This window comes from Lepus europaeus, chromosome 9, assembly GCF_033115175.1.
Source record: "Lepus europaeus isolate LE1 chromosome 9, mLepTim1.pri, whole genome shotgun sequence".
Classification (NCBI taxonomy): Eukaryota; Metazoa; Chordata; class Mammalia; order Lagomorpha; family Leporidae; genus Lepus; species Lepus europaeus.
The window spans coordinates 7,684,061-7,697,505 of NC_084835.1; the positions used below are offsets into that span (position 1 = coordinate 7,684,061).

The 13,445-nt window shown below is 55.1% G+C and overlaps 1 protein-coding gene across 1 annotated transcript; it reads left to right on the plus strand.

Annotated features, from left to right (window-relative positions):
- The first annotated feature begins 5,287 nt into the window (after positions 1–5,287).
- On the plus strand, positions 5,288–13,234 carry VHL (von Hippel-Lindau tumor suppressor). Its single transcript, XM_062200447.1, has 3 exons — positions 5,288–5,566; positions 8,754–8,876; positions 11,245–13,234. Exons 1-3 carry the CDS (start codon positions 5,386–5,388, stop codon positions 11,439–11,441), a joined length of 501 nt encoding a protein of 166 aa, XP_062056431.1. The 5' UTR covers positions 5,288–5,385; the 3' UTR covers positions 11,442–13,234.
- Positions 13,235–13,445: the final 211 nt, after the last annotated feature.

Sequence of the window (13,445 nt, forward strand, 5' to 3'; positions counted from 1 at the left end):
TGTGTGGGAGGATCAGTCTGGGATGAAACCTTCAGGTGCCGCTGTTTGATTTCCGGCTTTTTAGCCCGAGCTCCAAGTTTGGTTAGTTGAGCTAAGTCGTCCTGGGGCCACCGGGGCACTGAGCAGACGCACAGGACTCATCTTGTAGGCAGAGTACAGCGTGGAGTCCCATCCGCACCATTAACCACAGTCCAAGACCGTTACTCTTTGTGAGATTCAGGCTCGGTGCCTCCCCTTGAAAAGCAAATACTGCAGCTTAAAAGAGTAAAACCTTTCATTCTGGTTTGCAGAGTTGCCTGTACATCTGCACCAGTCTATTTAAAGGCTTATCAAACCCTGTACAGAAGCTCTGTTTTCCTTACGTGTGTGCTGGTTTCCTCTATTCAAATCTTATTTGCCACAAACTTCCCCCCGTAGAGTTCTCCTGGATTTTTTCGTTCAGTACTGCCCTTTCCTTCTGCTTGGTCCCTCCTTTCTAGGCATGCTAACTCTGCACTTCAGTTGAAAAGTTCACCTCGTTAGGAGTTCTCCGATTTAGTCTGTGTCACGTACACGAATCTGAGTGCCTTTGCCTGTGCTGTCCAGCACGTGCCAGCTAAAAGCTGTGAATCAGGAAGTCCTGCTTTGCAGTCTTACGTTTATACCTTTGAGAGAATTGTTGGTCGTGCATGTTGGGTATCCTAACCCATTAATCACAGATGTTCCAGAAGCCACAACTTTTTGAACACTAACCTAACTCCATAGTGGAAGATTACACATCCAGCTCTGTGATAGAGCATAGTCAACACAGCAGGTGCGCTGTGACATAGTAGGCACCAGCATCCCGTATGGATGCCGATTTGTGTCCCGGCTGCTCCTTTTCCAATCCAGCTTTTCATGGCCTGGGAAAGCAGAAGAAGGAGGCTTCTGCACCTTGAGGGACACCCAAAAGCAGCTCCTGGCTTTGGATTGGCCCAGCTCTGGCCATTGTGGCCATCTGGGGAGTGAACCAGCAGATGGAAAACCTCTCTCTGTTTCTCTGCCTCTGCCTTTCTGTAATTCTGCCTTTGAAATAAATAAATTTTTTAAAAAAGAACTGTATAAAATGGCCTTTAGGCTATGTGTGTAAGATGTATATGAAACAGGGGCCGGTGTTGTGGCATAGTGGATAAACTCAACCGCCTGCAACCCTGCCATCCCACATAGGTGCCAGTTTGAGTTCCAGCTGCTCCACTTCCAATCCAGCTTCCTCCTAATGTTCCTGGGAAAGTAGCACAAGCTGATCCAAGTGCTTGGGCCCCTGCTGCCCACATGGGAGACCTGGGTGAAATCCCTGGCTTTGGCCCAGTCCAGCCCTGGTCGTTGCAGCATTTTGGGAGTGAAACAGTGAATGAACGATCTGTCTCCCTGTCTCTAACTCTGCCTTTCAGATACGTAAGTCTTAAAAACACAACAATTAAAAAATAAATAAATAAAGGAGTCCCCTTTCAAACTCACAGTCCTATCAACTGCAATGGGTTTGGGTCACTCAACCTGTTTGACTTTTTTTTTTTTTAGAAAAGAATATATGAAATAAATAAGTTTGTGTTTAGACTTTTATCCCATTCCCAAAAAAGCTCATGAAGTATGTGATAATGAAAATTTGGGGTAAATGAGGAGATACCTCTAATTATCCAAGACAAGACATTTTTTTTTTTCAAGATTTATTTATTTGGAAGGCAGAGTTATAGAGAGAGAGAGGGAGAGGTCTTCCATCTGCTGATTAACTCCCTAAATGGCCGCAGCGGCCGAAGTTGGGTCCATCAGGAGCCAGAGCTGCTTCTGGGTCTCCCATGTGTTTGCAGGGGCCCAAGGACACAGACCGTCTTGCACTGTTTTCCCAGGCCGTAGCAGAGAGCTGGAACAGAAGTGCAGCAGCTGGGACTCAAACCGGTGCCCACATGGGATGGCGGTGCTGCAGGCGGCGGCTTTACCTTCTATGCCACATCGCCAGCCCCAAACAAGATTTTTTTAAAAATTTATTCATTTGGAAGAGTTACAAAGTGAGAACTTCCATTTGCTGGTTCATTCCCCAAATAGCTGCAGTGGGCCGGGCCAAAGTGAGAAGCCAGAGAATTCCATCTGGGTGTCTGGGTCCCAAGCATTTGGGCCATCCTCTGCTGCTTTCCCAGGCGCACTGGGAAGCTGGGTTGGAAGTGAAGCAGCCAGGACTTGAACCAGTGCGCTCGTATGGGATGCTGGCACTGCAGGTGACAGCCTAACTCACTGCTGTGCAATACTGGCCCCAAGGCAGGCTCTGAAGAGGGAGACATCAGATACCTGTTTCTGTGACGGATAACTGCTCCTGTGTGGAGTGCTTAGCAGTGGTTCCTGGCTCCTGGCTCTGAATCAGCCCAGCTTCGGCCATTGCAGCCTTTTGAGGAGTGAACCAGCAGCTGGAAGGCGCGCGCTCTCTCGCTCGCTCTCTCTCTCTCTCTCTCTGCCTCTCTGTAACTCTGCCTTTCAAATAAATAAATAAATCTTAAAAAAATAGGCATGGATGAGCTGTAAGATCCTGGTGACTGGGATCTGTGGGCCGCTGTGCAGGGCGTGTGAACGGCTGTGTACCTTGCGGAAGCTGCTGCCTGGGCAATTCTCTCCTCTGCATGGAATGTTTTGTTTTCTCTGTTTCAAGAAGTTTATAAAAATAAATCATGAAAGGGGCCGGCGCTGTGGCTCAGCGGGTTAACACCCTGGCCTGAAGCGCTGGCATCCCATATGGGCGCTGGTTCAAGACCCAGCTGCTCCACTTCTGATCCGGCTCTCTGCTATGGCCCAGGAAAGCAGTAGAAGATGGCCCAAGTCCTTGGGCCCCTGCACCCATGTGGGAGACCTGGAAGAAGTTCCTGGCTCCTGGCTTCTGAATGGCACAGCTCTGGCTGTTGCGACCATCTGGGGAGTGAACCATTGGATGGAAGACTCTCTCTCTCTCTCTCTCTCTCTCTCCTCTCTCTCTGCCTCTCTGCCTCTCCTCTCTGTAACTCTGACTTTCAAATAAATAAATATTTTTTAAAAAATAAATCATGAAAAAATTAAACATGGACAACAAGTATATTATGAGCTGTAGCGGGTTTTCTTCATGTAATTTTTAAAAAAGTTTTCATTTTACTAGAAAGGGAGAGAAACAAAGATACGGATCTTCCAATCTCCCCAAATGCCCTCAACAGGCGGGGCCAGGCCAGGCTGAAGCCAGGAGCCCAGGACTCCCACTGAGTGGCAGGGACCCAAGAACTTGAACCATCATTTGCTGTCTCCCAGGGTGCCCATCAGCAGAAAGCTGGATTGGAAGGTGAAGAGCAGGCACCCCCATATGGAATGCAGGCGTCCCAAGCAGCTTTTTAACCACGGTGGCCAACACTAACACTTGCCTCATTCGTATGCTTTAAAAAGTAAAATGTTCCGGTTTAACAAATGCCACTTCCTTCAGTTTGCCCTTGACGAACATCTGTCTACAAAGTTGTTAGCAGTAAGTACTTTGCGTATCTCCTAAGCATCAGGCACTGGAGTGAGAAAAGGAGGAAGAGTTTTTGTCTTCGCAGATCTTAGAGCACGGTCATCACGCACTGTTATGTTCTCAGCACCCAAAAACAAGAATGACATTTGGGGAAAACAACACACACACAGGAGCAATGCACATTACCTGTATCTAGTTGGAATGATAGCATACGTCAAAACTGAATCGTGGGGGCAGTGCCGTGGTACAGCAGGTAAAACCACCGCTGCAGCGCCAGCATCCTATATGGGCAATGGTTCGAGTCCCACTGCTTCATTCCTGATCCCGCTCTCTGCTATGGCCCGGGAAAGCAGTGGAGGATGGCCCAACTCCTTGGGCCCCTGCACCCGCGTGGGAGACCTGGAAGAAGCTCCTGGCTTCGGATCAGCACAGCTCTGGCCATTGCGGCTATTTGGAGTGTGAACCAGTGGATGGAAGACCTTTCTCTGCCTCTCTAACTCTGCCTTTCAAATAAATAAATAAGTGTGCAGAAATCAGGTTGTTTTTCTTATTTGGGGTATTTTTGCTGTTGTAAAAGTAATGTCACTACATACAGATAACATGTCGAGAGAACTACATAATTATTTTTCAGCATTAAACACTGGTCTGGATAAATATATGAAGAAATACCAGGAGCAGGTGTTCGATGCAGCATTCACACGTGGCACAGGGGTCCAGTGTTGTGGCGTGTGGGATGAAGCTCTGGGCTCCTGGCCTTGGCCCTGTCCAGCCACGGCTGCTGTGGCTTTCTAGGGGTGAACCAGCAGATGCAAGCCCTCTTCCTCTGTAAACCTTGCAAGATAAATAAATATTAAAATAGGGGGAGCGGCAGGTTGGGCTACCCAGATCCCGGCTCTGGTTCCCATCCCAGCTTCTGGGGCCATGGGGAAGGCCTGGCTCGAGTCCTGGCTCCTGGGCTCTGCGTGGCCAACCCCGGGTCTTAGTCCTCTGGACAGTGACCCAGCAGATGGAACATCTCTGTCTCTGCTTTTCAGTTTTTGTTTTTTTTAAAGGAAGATACACTAAAATGCCATATATATATTTTTTTGAGATTGCAAAGTGTTGACTAGAATCAAGGGCCTCCAGCCAGAGTGGCGTGGAGGGAGGCTTCCAAAAGAGGAAAAGCCACGGGGACTGGAGGCAGCTTTACGGACGCCTGCATTCGAGTCGCCTTTTGCGAAGCGGACGCTCGGCCTCGCCGGGCATCACCATCTGACGGGGGAGCTGGCTCCGGGCGGGCGGTCCCTCCCAGACCAATTTGTTCAGCCGCGTCCATACGCGTGAGCACCTCGACAGCGGGACCCGGTGACGCGGGGGCCGGCAGCCAAGGTCTCTGCTCCCTTGTGACCAAGCGAGAAAACCCGGCTGGCGACAGGAACTTGAGTAACAGCGCGGAAGGCAGGGAAAACACGGCCGACAGCAGCGAGGCCCTGAGCCGTGGGCGAAGCGGCTGAGGAGAGCGCCCCAAAACGCGCAACGCCACGAAGACGACGAAGGAGGAGCCGGGTGTACCCCGACCGGGACGTTACAAGGCTCGGGTAAGTGGGTGCGCCCAGGACGAGTCGGGGAAAAAAGGAAAAAATGTACTAGCGGAAGCCTGGGCGCCCCGCTTCCGCTTCCGCTTCCGGGCTCAGCCGGCGGCGTGAGGGTGCATCTGCGCACGCGCACGCTTCAAGCGTTGCCTCCCGGGTCCCTCCACCGGGAGCGCGCCGGCCGTCCCGGGAGCGCGCGCGCATGCGTACACGCGCGCCCTGCCTCCTCGCAGCCGGTGTGCGAGTCCCGGCGGGCCCAGGCCCGGGCTGTCCGTGCGAGACGCGGCTTCCCGGAAGAGGCCGAGACCCGGCGCGGAGAAGGCGGCGCTCGCGAGTGCGGGGATGGCGGCCGAGCGGCCGCGGCCCGTGCTGCGCTCGGTGAACACGCGCGAGCCGTCCCAGGTCATCTTCTGCAACCGCAGCCCGCGCGTCGCGCTGCCCGTGTGGCTCAACTTCCACGGAGAGCCGCAGCCCTACCCCACGCTGCCGCCGGGCACGGGCCGCCGCATCCACAGCTACCGAGGTGCTGCGGGGACGCCCGCTGGGGCCGCGGGAGGGGCCTGCCCGAGCAGCCCCGGACTCGGAGAAGCACGCCCTCCCCGGGCGTCCACCCGAGAGCAGCGTTGCGGGGGCCTGGTGGGGCGGCGGTGAGGGCCGCAGGGGGCGGGGGCGGGGCGGGTCTGGTGAACCCCGGGCGGGGGTCTGTGCTGAGCCCCGGGTCTGTGCTGAGCCCCGGGCGGGGGGTCTGTGGTGAGCCCCGGGTCTGTTTTGAGCCCCGGGCGGGGGTCTGTGCTGAGCCCCGGGTCTGTGCTGAGCCCCGGGCGGGGGTCTGTGCTGAGCCCCGGGTCTGTGCTGAGCCCCGGGCGGGGGTCTGTGCTGAGCCCCGGGTCTGTGCTGAGCCCCGGGCGGGGGTCTGTGCTGAGCCCCGGGTCTGTGCTGAGCCCCGGGCGGGGGTCTGTGCTGAGCCCCGGGTCTGTGCTGAGCCCCGGGCGGGGGTCTGTGCTGAGCCCCGGGTCTGTGCTGAGCCCCGGGTCTGTGCTGAGCCCCGGGCGGGGGTCTGTGGTGAACCCCGGGTCTGTGCTGAGCCCCGGGCGGGGGTCTGTGCTGAGCCCCGGGTCTGTGGTGAGCCCCGGGTCTGTGGTGAGCCCCGGGTCTGTGGTGAGCCCCGGGCGGGGGTCTGTGGTGAGCCCCGGGTCTGTGCTGAGCCCCGGGCGGGGGTCTGTGCTGAGCCCCGGGTCTGTGGTGAGCCCCGGGTCTGTGGTGAGCCCCGGGCGGGGGTCTGTGGTGAGCCCCGGGTCTGTGCTGAGCCCCGGGCGGGGGTCTGTGGTGAGCCCCGGGTCTGTGCTGAGCCCCGGGCGGGGGTCTGTGCTGAGCCCCGGGTCTGTGCTGAGCCCCGGGCGGGGGTCTGTGGTGAGCCCCGGGCGGGGGTCTGTGGTGAGCCCCGGGTCTGTGCTGAGCCCCGGGCGGGGGTCTGTGCTGAGCCCCAGGTCTGTGCTGAGCCCCGGGCGGGGGTCTGTGGTGAGCCCCGGGTCTGTGCTGAGCCCCGGGCGGGGGTCTGTGGTGAGCCCCGGGTCTGTGGTGAGCCCCGGGCGGGGGTCTGTGGTGAGCCCCGGGTCTGTGGTGAGCCCCGGGCGGGGGTCTGTGCTGAGCCCCGGGTCTGTGGTGAGCCCCGGGTCTGTGCTGAGCCCCGGGCGGGGGTCTGTGGTGAGCCCCGGGTCTATGCTGAGCCCCGGGCGGGGGTCTGTGCTGAGCCCCGGGTCTGTGGTGAGCCCCGGGTCTGTGGTGAGCCCCGGGCGGGGGTCTGTGGTGAGCCCCAGGTCTGTGCTGAGCCCCGGGCGGGGGTCTCTGTGCTGAGCCCCGGGTCTGTGGTGAGCCCCGGGCGGGGGTCTGCGGTGAGCCCCGGGTCTGTGCTGAGCCCCGGGCGGGGTCTGTGCTGAGCCCCGGGTCTGTGGTGAACCCCGGGCCGGGGTCTGTGGTGAACCCCAGGTCTGTGCCCCGGGCGCGAGTCAGTGGTGAACCCGGGCGGCAGTGATGGCCGGGCCAGGGCGCGATGCGGGTGCGTGCGGGGCAGCAGCACTTCCAGGAATCCGCGTTTCCGTAGCCTCCTTTTTCTCTGTAGACGAAATTGTGTGAATTTTTTTTTATTCTGCTCCAAGGTTTATTTGTGCCTTTTTAATGTAATTTTTTTTTTTTTTTTTTTTTTTAAATTTGAGCCGTGCGAACACGGTGCCGCTGAATCGAGCACTTAAAGCGGCCGGCATGGTCGATGGTGTCGTCTTCCAGGTTCGCCAACATTTCGCGGCTGGTCTGGGGCGGGAGTGCACGCCGGGAAGAATGCCTCCTCCTTCAGTGCAGTCTCAGGTCCGGCTGGCTCACCTCATCCCACGGCCTCCTTTTTGCAACTGACATATTTTTTCTTTTCTTTTTTTTTTAATAAATACTTATTTTAATTATTTGAAAGAGAGAGAGAGGTAGATACAGAGAGAGAGGTCTTCCATCTGATGGTTCACTCCCCAGATGGCCGCAACGGCCAGAGCTGCACCGATCCGAAGCCAGGAGCCAGGAGCTTTTTCCGGGTCTCCCACGCGGGTGCAGGGGCCCAAGGACTTGGGCCATCTTCTACTGCTTTCCCAGGCCATAGCAGAGAGCTGGATGGGAAGTGGAGCAGCCGGGACTAGAACCAGCGCCCATATGGGATGCCAGCACTTCAGGCCAGGGTGTTAACCCGCTGCGCCACAGCCACAGCGGGGCCCCTGTATTTGCTCTTAAATTTAGGAGTTTTTACACACAGTGAAATGCACACATCCTAGAGCGAGTTCTGGCACAAAGGTTCCCCCTGTCCCTGAGCCCTCACTCCCCTCCCCTGCAGACCTGGTCACTCTTAGGATTTTTTTTGGTAACAGATGAGTTTTGTTTGTTTCTACAGCATGTACCTTTCTCAGTTTGCTTTTTCTTTTGTCAACACACTGTTGTACCTCATTGCTGTTTTTTTGTTGTTCTTGTTTATTTGTTTTACCTCCTTTTTTTTTTTTTTTTAACGATTTATGCATTCCAAAGAGCTACAGAGGGGTAGAATTAGAGGTCTTCCATCTGCTGGTTCACTCCCCAGGTGGCCGCAACGGCTGGGGCTGGGCTGAGCCAAAGCCAGAAGCCCCTCCTGGGTCTTCCAGGCCGGTGCAGGGGCCCAAGCACTTGGGGCATCCTCTGCTGCTTTCCCAGGCCATAGCAGAGAGCTGAATCAGAAGTGGAGCAGCTGGGACTTGAACTGGTGCCTGTGGGATGCTTGCGTCACAGACGGCAGCTTTACTGGCTGCGCCACAGCGCCCTCCCTGTGCCTGCTACTTGGTTTTGAGAGGCACAGCTGTAGGCGTGCATGGCCTCCTCTCTCATGGTCTGTGGTGTCCGTGTGGTCGGCAGCCCTGGACTCTGCTGGGCTTGGCTTTTCCACGCTGTGGTGGATTTGGAGTCTCAGGGACGCACTTCCTGTCTGCTCCGCCTTGAGCCTGCCTGTGCCTCTGCAGACCGGTTTTCTCATCTGTAAATGGATCTTTTTGTGTGGACTCAGTGAGCTCATTTTACCGGAAGGGCTTTGTGTGATTTTTTTAAGCAGAGTGAGAGGTAAGCTTTTCCTGTTGGCTGGGGAGATGGAGAAGACTGGTGCCCTGGCTCCACCCCATGTGGCTCCCTAACGCCTCTGCTTGTCTCCTCAGGTCACCTGTGGCTCTTCAGAGATGCGGGGACACACGATGGGCTTCTGGTTAACCAAACAGAGTTGTTTGTGCCATCTCTCAATGTTGATGGGCAGCCTATTTTTGCCAACATCACACTGCCAGGTACTACTGTTCAATTTTTTTTTTTTTTTTTTTTGAAGTTGTATTTATCTGATGGGCTGGCACTGTGGCGTTAGCCTCCGGCTGAGGCGTCAGCATCCCATATGGGTGCTGGTTCAAGTCTCAGCTGCTCTACTTCCAATCCAGGTCCTGTTGATGCAACCTGGGAAAGCCGTAGAAGATGGCCCGAGTGCTTGGGCCCCTGCACCCACATGAGAGACCCAGAAGAAGCTCCTGGCTCCTGGCTTTGGATCAGCCCAGCTCCAGCCGTTGAGACCATCTGGGGAGTGAATCAGTGGATGGAAGACCTCTGTGTCTCTCCCTTTCTCTGTCTGTAACTTTGCCTCTCAAATAAATAAATCTTTAAAAAAAAATATTTATTTGAGTGGCAGTGTGACAGAAAGTGGTAGAAATGGGGAAGGAGGGAGAGAGAGAAGAGAAAGAGAGCCATATCTGGCACACACTGGTTCACTCCCCAAATGGTGTCAGCAGCTGGGCCTGGGCAAGGCTGAAGCCAGGAGCTCCATCAGGGTCCCCCGCTTGGGTGTCAGGGGCCCAAGCAGTGGGGCCCCTTTTGCTGCCTCCCAGGTGCACTGGCAGGCAGGAAGCTGGCTCAGAAGCAGCATAGCCAGGCTCCAGCTGACACTAATGTGGGAGGCCAGCATCATAGTGGCCTCGCCACTGCCCCGCACACTGGTCCCTAATTCAGTCTTACTTTTTGAAAAGGTGAGGTTGCTTGTTGTGAATATGTAGAAGACCCACCTGAACCAGCAAGATCTTGTTTGCTTATTTTTGCCTGATGCTAGTCAGGGTATCCAATCTCTCTGTGTCCTGTTCTCCACTGTAAATAAAATGGAATATTTTTGTATGTTCCCTGTTGATCAAAGACGTCTTACAAAGGTGTCTCTTGTGGCCTATAAGAGGTGAGCTAAGTTAGAGTAGTCTGGGTAGAATTGTGAATACCTTTTGTTTCCCTGGCTTTCCAGTAGAACTATGCTGTGGGGTCCCTGGAGGGCGAGAGATGGAGAATGAGATATCAAGGCATATTTGTTGTTGACCTCTGATGGTGTTTTTATAATTTAATCCAGCCAAGCTCACCATGTAGGGTTCCCAGAAATCTCCAGACTGAATGTTTCTTTCTTTTTTTTTTTTTGACAGGCAGAGGGGACAGTGAGAGAGAGAGAGAGAGAGAAAGGTCTCTGTTCACCCTCCAATGGCCGCCGCGGCCAGCACACTGCCAAGACAGGAGCCAGGTGCTTCTCCTGGTCTCCCATGGGGTGCAGGGCCCAAGCACTTGGGCCATCCTCCACTGCCTTCCCAGGCCATAGCAGAGAGCTGGCCTGGAAGAGGGGCAATCGGGACAGAATCCGGCGCCCCGACTGGGACTAGAACCCGGTGTGCTGGCGCCGCTAGGCGGAGGATTAGCCTGTTGAGCCATGGCGCCGGCCCAGACTGAATGTTAACATCAGGGGTCAGCGTCGTGGGGCTGCCTGCAACACTGGCATCCCGTGCACGCACTGGTCAAGTCCCAGCTGCTCTGCTTCCAGTCCAGCTCCCTGCTAATGTGTCTGGGTTTCTGCCACCCGTATGGGAGACCTGGATGTAGGTCCTGGCTCCTGGCTACAGCCTGTCCAGCCCCAGAAGATTAACATCATAGTTTGCTGTTGTTCAAAACTCAAACGACTTTATTAGGTTAGACCCTAAGAAACTGATGTTCTTATGGCTGAAAGAGCAAATGCCTTACCTTGAGTTCAAACAAATTATATGTGTTTAGAATCCTGCTTTAAAGAGTTGAGCATTGGTAATTTAAATCTAAGTGTTGCCTTGCAGGATACCCTTATTGTAATAAAATTTGCCAGTGGGCCTAGGTATTGAGCTGCCCCAGATCCAGTTGCAGTGTTTTGGTTGTGTGACGACCACTGCAGAACAACAAGTATTTTATTTATTTGCGATGCTGCAGCCTGGCCTGAGCTCAGTCACTGGTGGAGCTGCCTCCTGGTACGTGGCGGGCAGCGGCCTCTCTTCCCAGGCCCAAGGCCTGCCCTTCCTAGCGTGGTTTCTCCAGCGGGCTACCTCTGGGACTCTAGGAGTGTCAGGGCCTGGACCCCGAGCTGCCAGTGTCACTGCATCAGCATTCACTTCCCACACATCGCAGGCCCAGCCTGTTTTGAGAGGAAGTTACTGTACAGGGCATGGGTGCTGTGAGGTGGCCCTGGGGTGCCTTCTGTGTGCTGCTTGGCTTACGTTGTTTTGACGGACGTGAGAGCCGTGCAGAGTGAGTGCAGCGGCTGGGTGTGCGTGGGAGAGCCTGTTGCTCTGTCCTTTCCTGGGACCTGCGTCTGCTCTGAGGATTTGTGTTCTGCCCTTCCAGTGTACACGCTCAAAGAGCGATGCCTCCAGGTTATCCGAAGCCTGGTCAAACCGGAGAACTACAGGAGGCTGGACATCGTCCGGTCACTCTACGAAGATCTGGAAGACCACCCGAATGTGCAGAAAGACCTGGCGCGGCTGACTCAGGAGCACTTTGAAAATCAGCAGCTGGAAGAGCAGACTGAAAACCACAGCTGAATCAGCGCTGCCCTAGGCCCTGGGTGGTCTCCCAGGCACTGCCCTAGGCCCTGGGTGGTCTCCCTGGCACTGCCCTAGGCCCTGGGTGGTCTCCCAGGCACTGCCCTAGGCCCTGGGTGGTCTCCCAGGCACTGCCCTAGGCCCTGGGTGGTCTCCCTGGCACTGCGCTAGGCCCTGGGTGGTCTCCCAGGCACTGCCCTAGGCCCTGGGTGGTCTCCCTGGCACTGCGCTAGGCCCTGGGTGGTCTCCCAGGCACTGCCCTAGGCCCTGGGTGGTCTCCCAGGCACTGCCCTAGGCCCTGGGTGGTCTCCCTGGCACTGCCCTAGGCCCTGGGTGGTCTCCCTGGCACTGCGCTAGGCCCTGGGTGGTCTCCCAGGCACTGCCCTAGGCCCTGGGTGGTCTCCCAGGCACTGCCCTAGGCCCTGGGTGGTCTCCCAGGCACTGCCCTAGGCCCTGGGTGTTCTTCTCCCAGGTCCACCAGGTGGAGCCGTGGAACTAGCCAGGCCTGCTGGGCCCCAGCCCTCCTTGAGAGGGAGTGGTCCGCAGAGCTCGGAGGCTGGGCACTGTGGTATTTAGATGCCCACCCTTTCTAGAACAACCAGGAGAAAGTAGCTGCATTTCTGCCTCCTCCTCACATGCCTTGTGCACAGAAAATGGGAAGAGAGGTTTGTCCTTACATTGGTTCTGGAGCCCAGCACTTGCTGGTCTGTAAATACGTCTTTGCCGCATGTCGGTCTCTGTTCCTTTTCGTAAGGCCGTGTTGTTCCTGTTTGGTTCAGCATTCTTCATCAGCAGGGTCTGGTTGACATTTTCACCTGGGTGGGGGAGAGGCCAAGGCGCCCCCGGCCCTGGGCAGCTTCCTCCTAGCGGCGGAGTCGCGGAGTCTCCTGGGAGTGCTTCCTGGTTTTGTAAATGTCCGTATCCTGCCTTAGGGACCACACTTAGACTTAGTAAATCAAATTTAATACTTCCAGCAGATGTAGATCTTTCTAATGAATAGGTTTTTTTAAAAATCCCTCAGTAGAGAAGAAGTTGGAAAAGAGCAAAAGGATCACTGTAGATATGCTATTTAAATATTAATTAAGCAGAAAAATAACACTTTGAACCATTTTTGTCATGTCATTTCGGGACATACTTTAGTTTTTTACACAGTTGATTTTACACTCGGTCTGGTTTTATTTTATCCTTCTTTCTTTGACTTTATCCCTTGGTTTTCCTCCTGTTTCGTAAGCTCTCCTGCTTACAGACTTCCTTTTGTGAGTGAAGTTTGGGGTGTTTCCTGGTGTGCACGGTGCCTCTGGGCTGTGAAGTCAGGGATGGGCATGGAGCAGAGGCAGCTGCCTTCTTGTTGGCCTTCCGCTCCCCCGCTGTCTTCCTTCGTCTCCTTCACCGTGACGTAAGTTGGGTTTGGTTTCGTTTTAGCATGTTGTGGTGGCGCTCAGTGACGCAGCACAGTGTTGGGTTCTGTGGGTGTTCCGGGCAGCTGTGTGAGCTCTGGGGGATGGGCGCAGGGCTTAAGTATCTGCTGGCCCTGGAGTAGTGCAGCACTGTTTTTTTCTTACCCTTTCTTTGTGTCGAAATGAGATTTAACATTTGTGTGTGTGGCGGATGGGGGTCAAGGAATTCTGAAAGCCTGGAGCAGGGACAGGGTCCACCTTTCGCTTGAATTTTGTGAGTGCATTCAATGCATCGCCCTTAAGACACTCGTGTTTCCTACTTCACATTTTTTAAAAAAAGCTGTTCTTTAATACATTAAATGGTGCTAAAAGGAGAATGAGTGAGTGGTGTTATGTTATTTTAACCAAGGAGGGCTTCCTCTAGGGTGGGGAGGGGGTCACAGACACAAGCAGCCCACCTCAGTCAATAGATTGTTTACCATTGCTTCCTCTGGCTTTGTAAGATGTGAAAACAGCACCAGAGAAGGTTAAGTTGGGAGTGTCAGCCGCGGTTACACGAGGCTCCCAGGCGGGGCCTGGGCTGGGAATCGTGCCCTGCAGAGGTGGA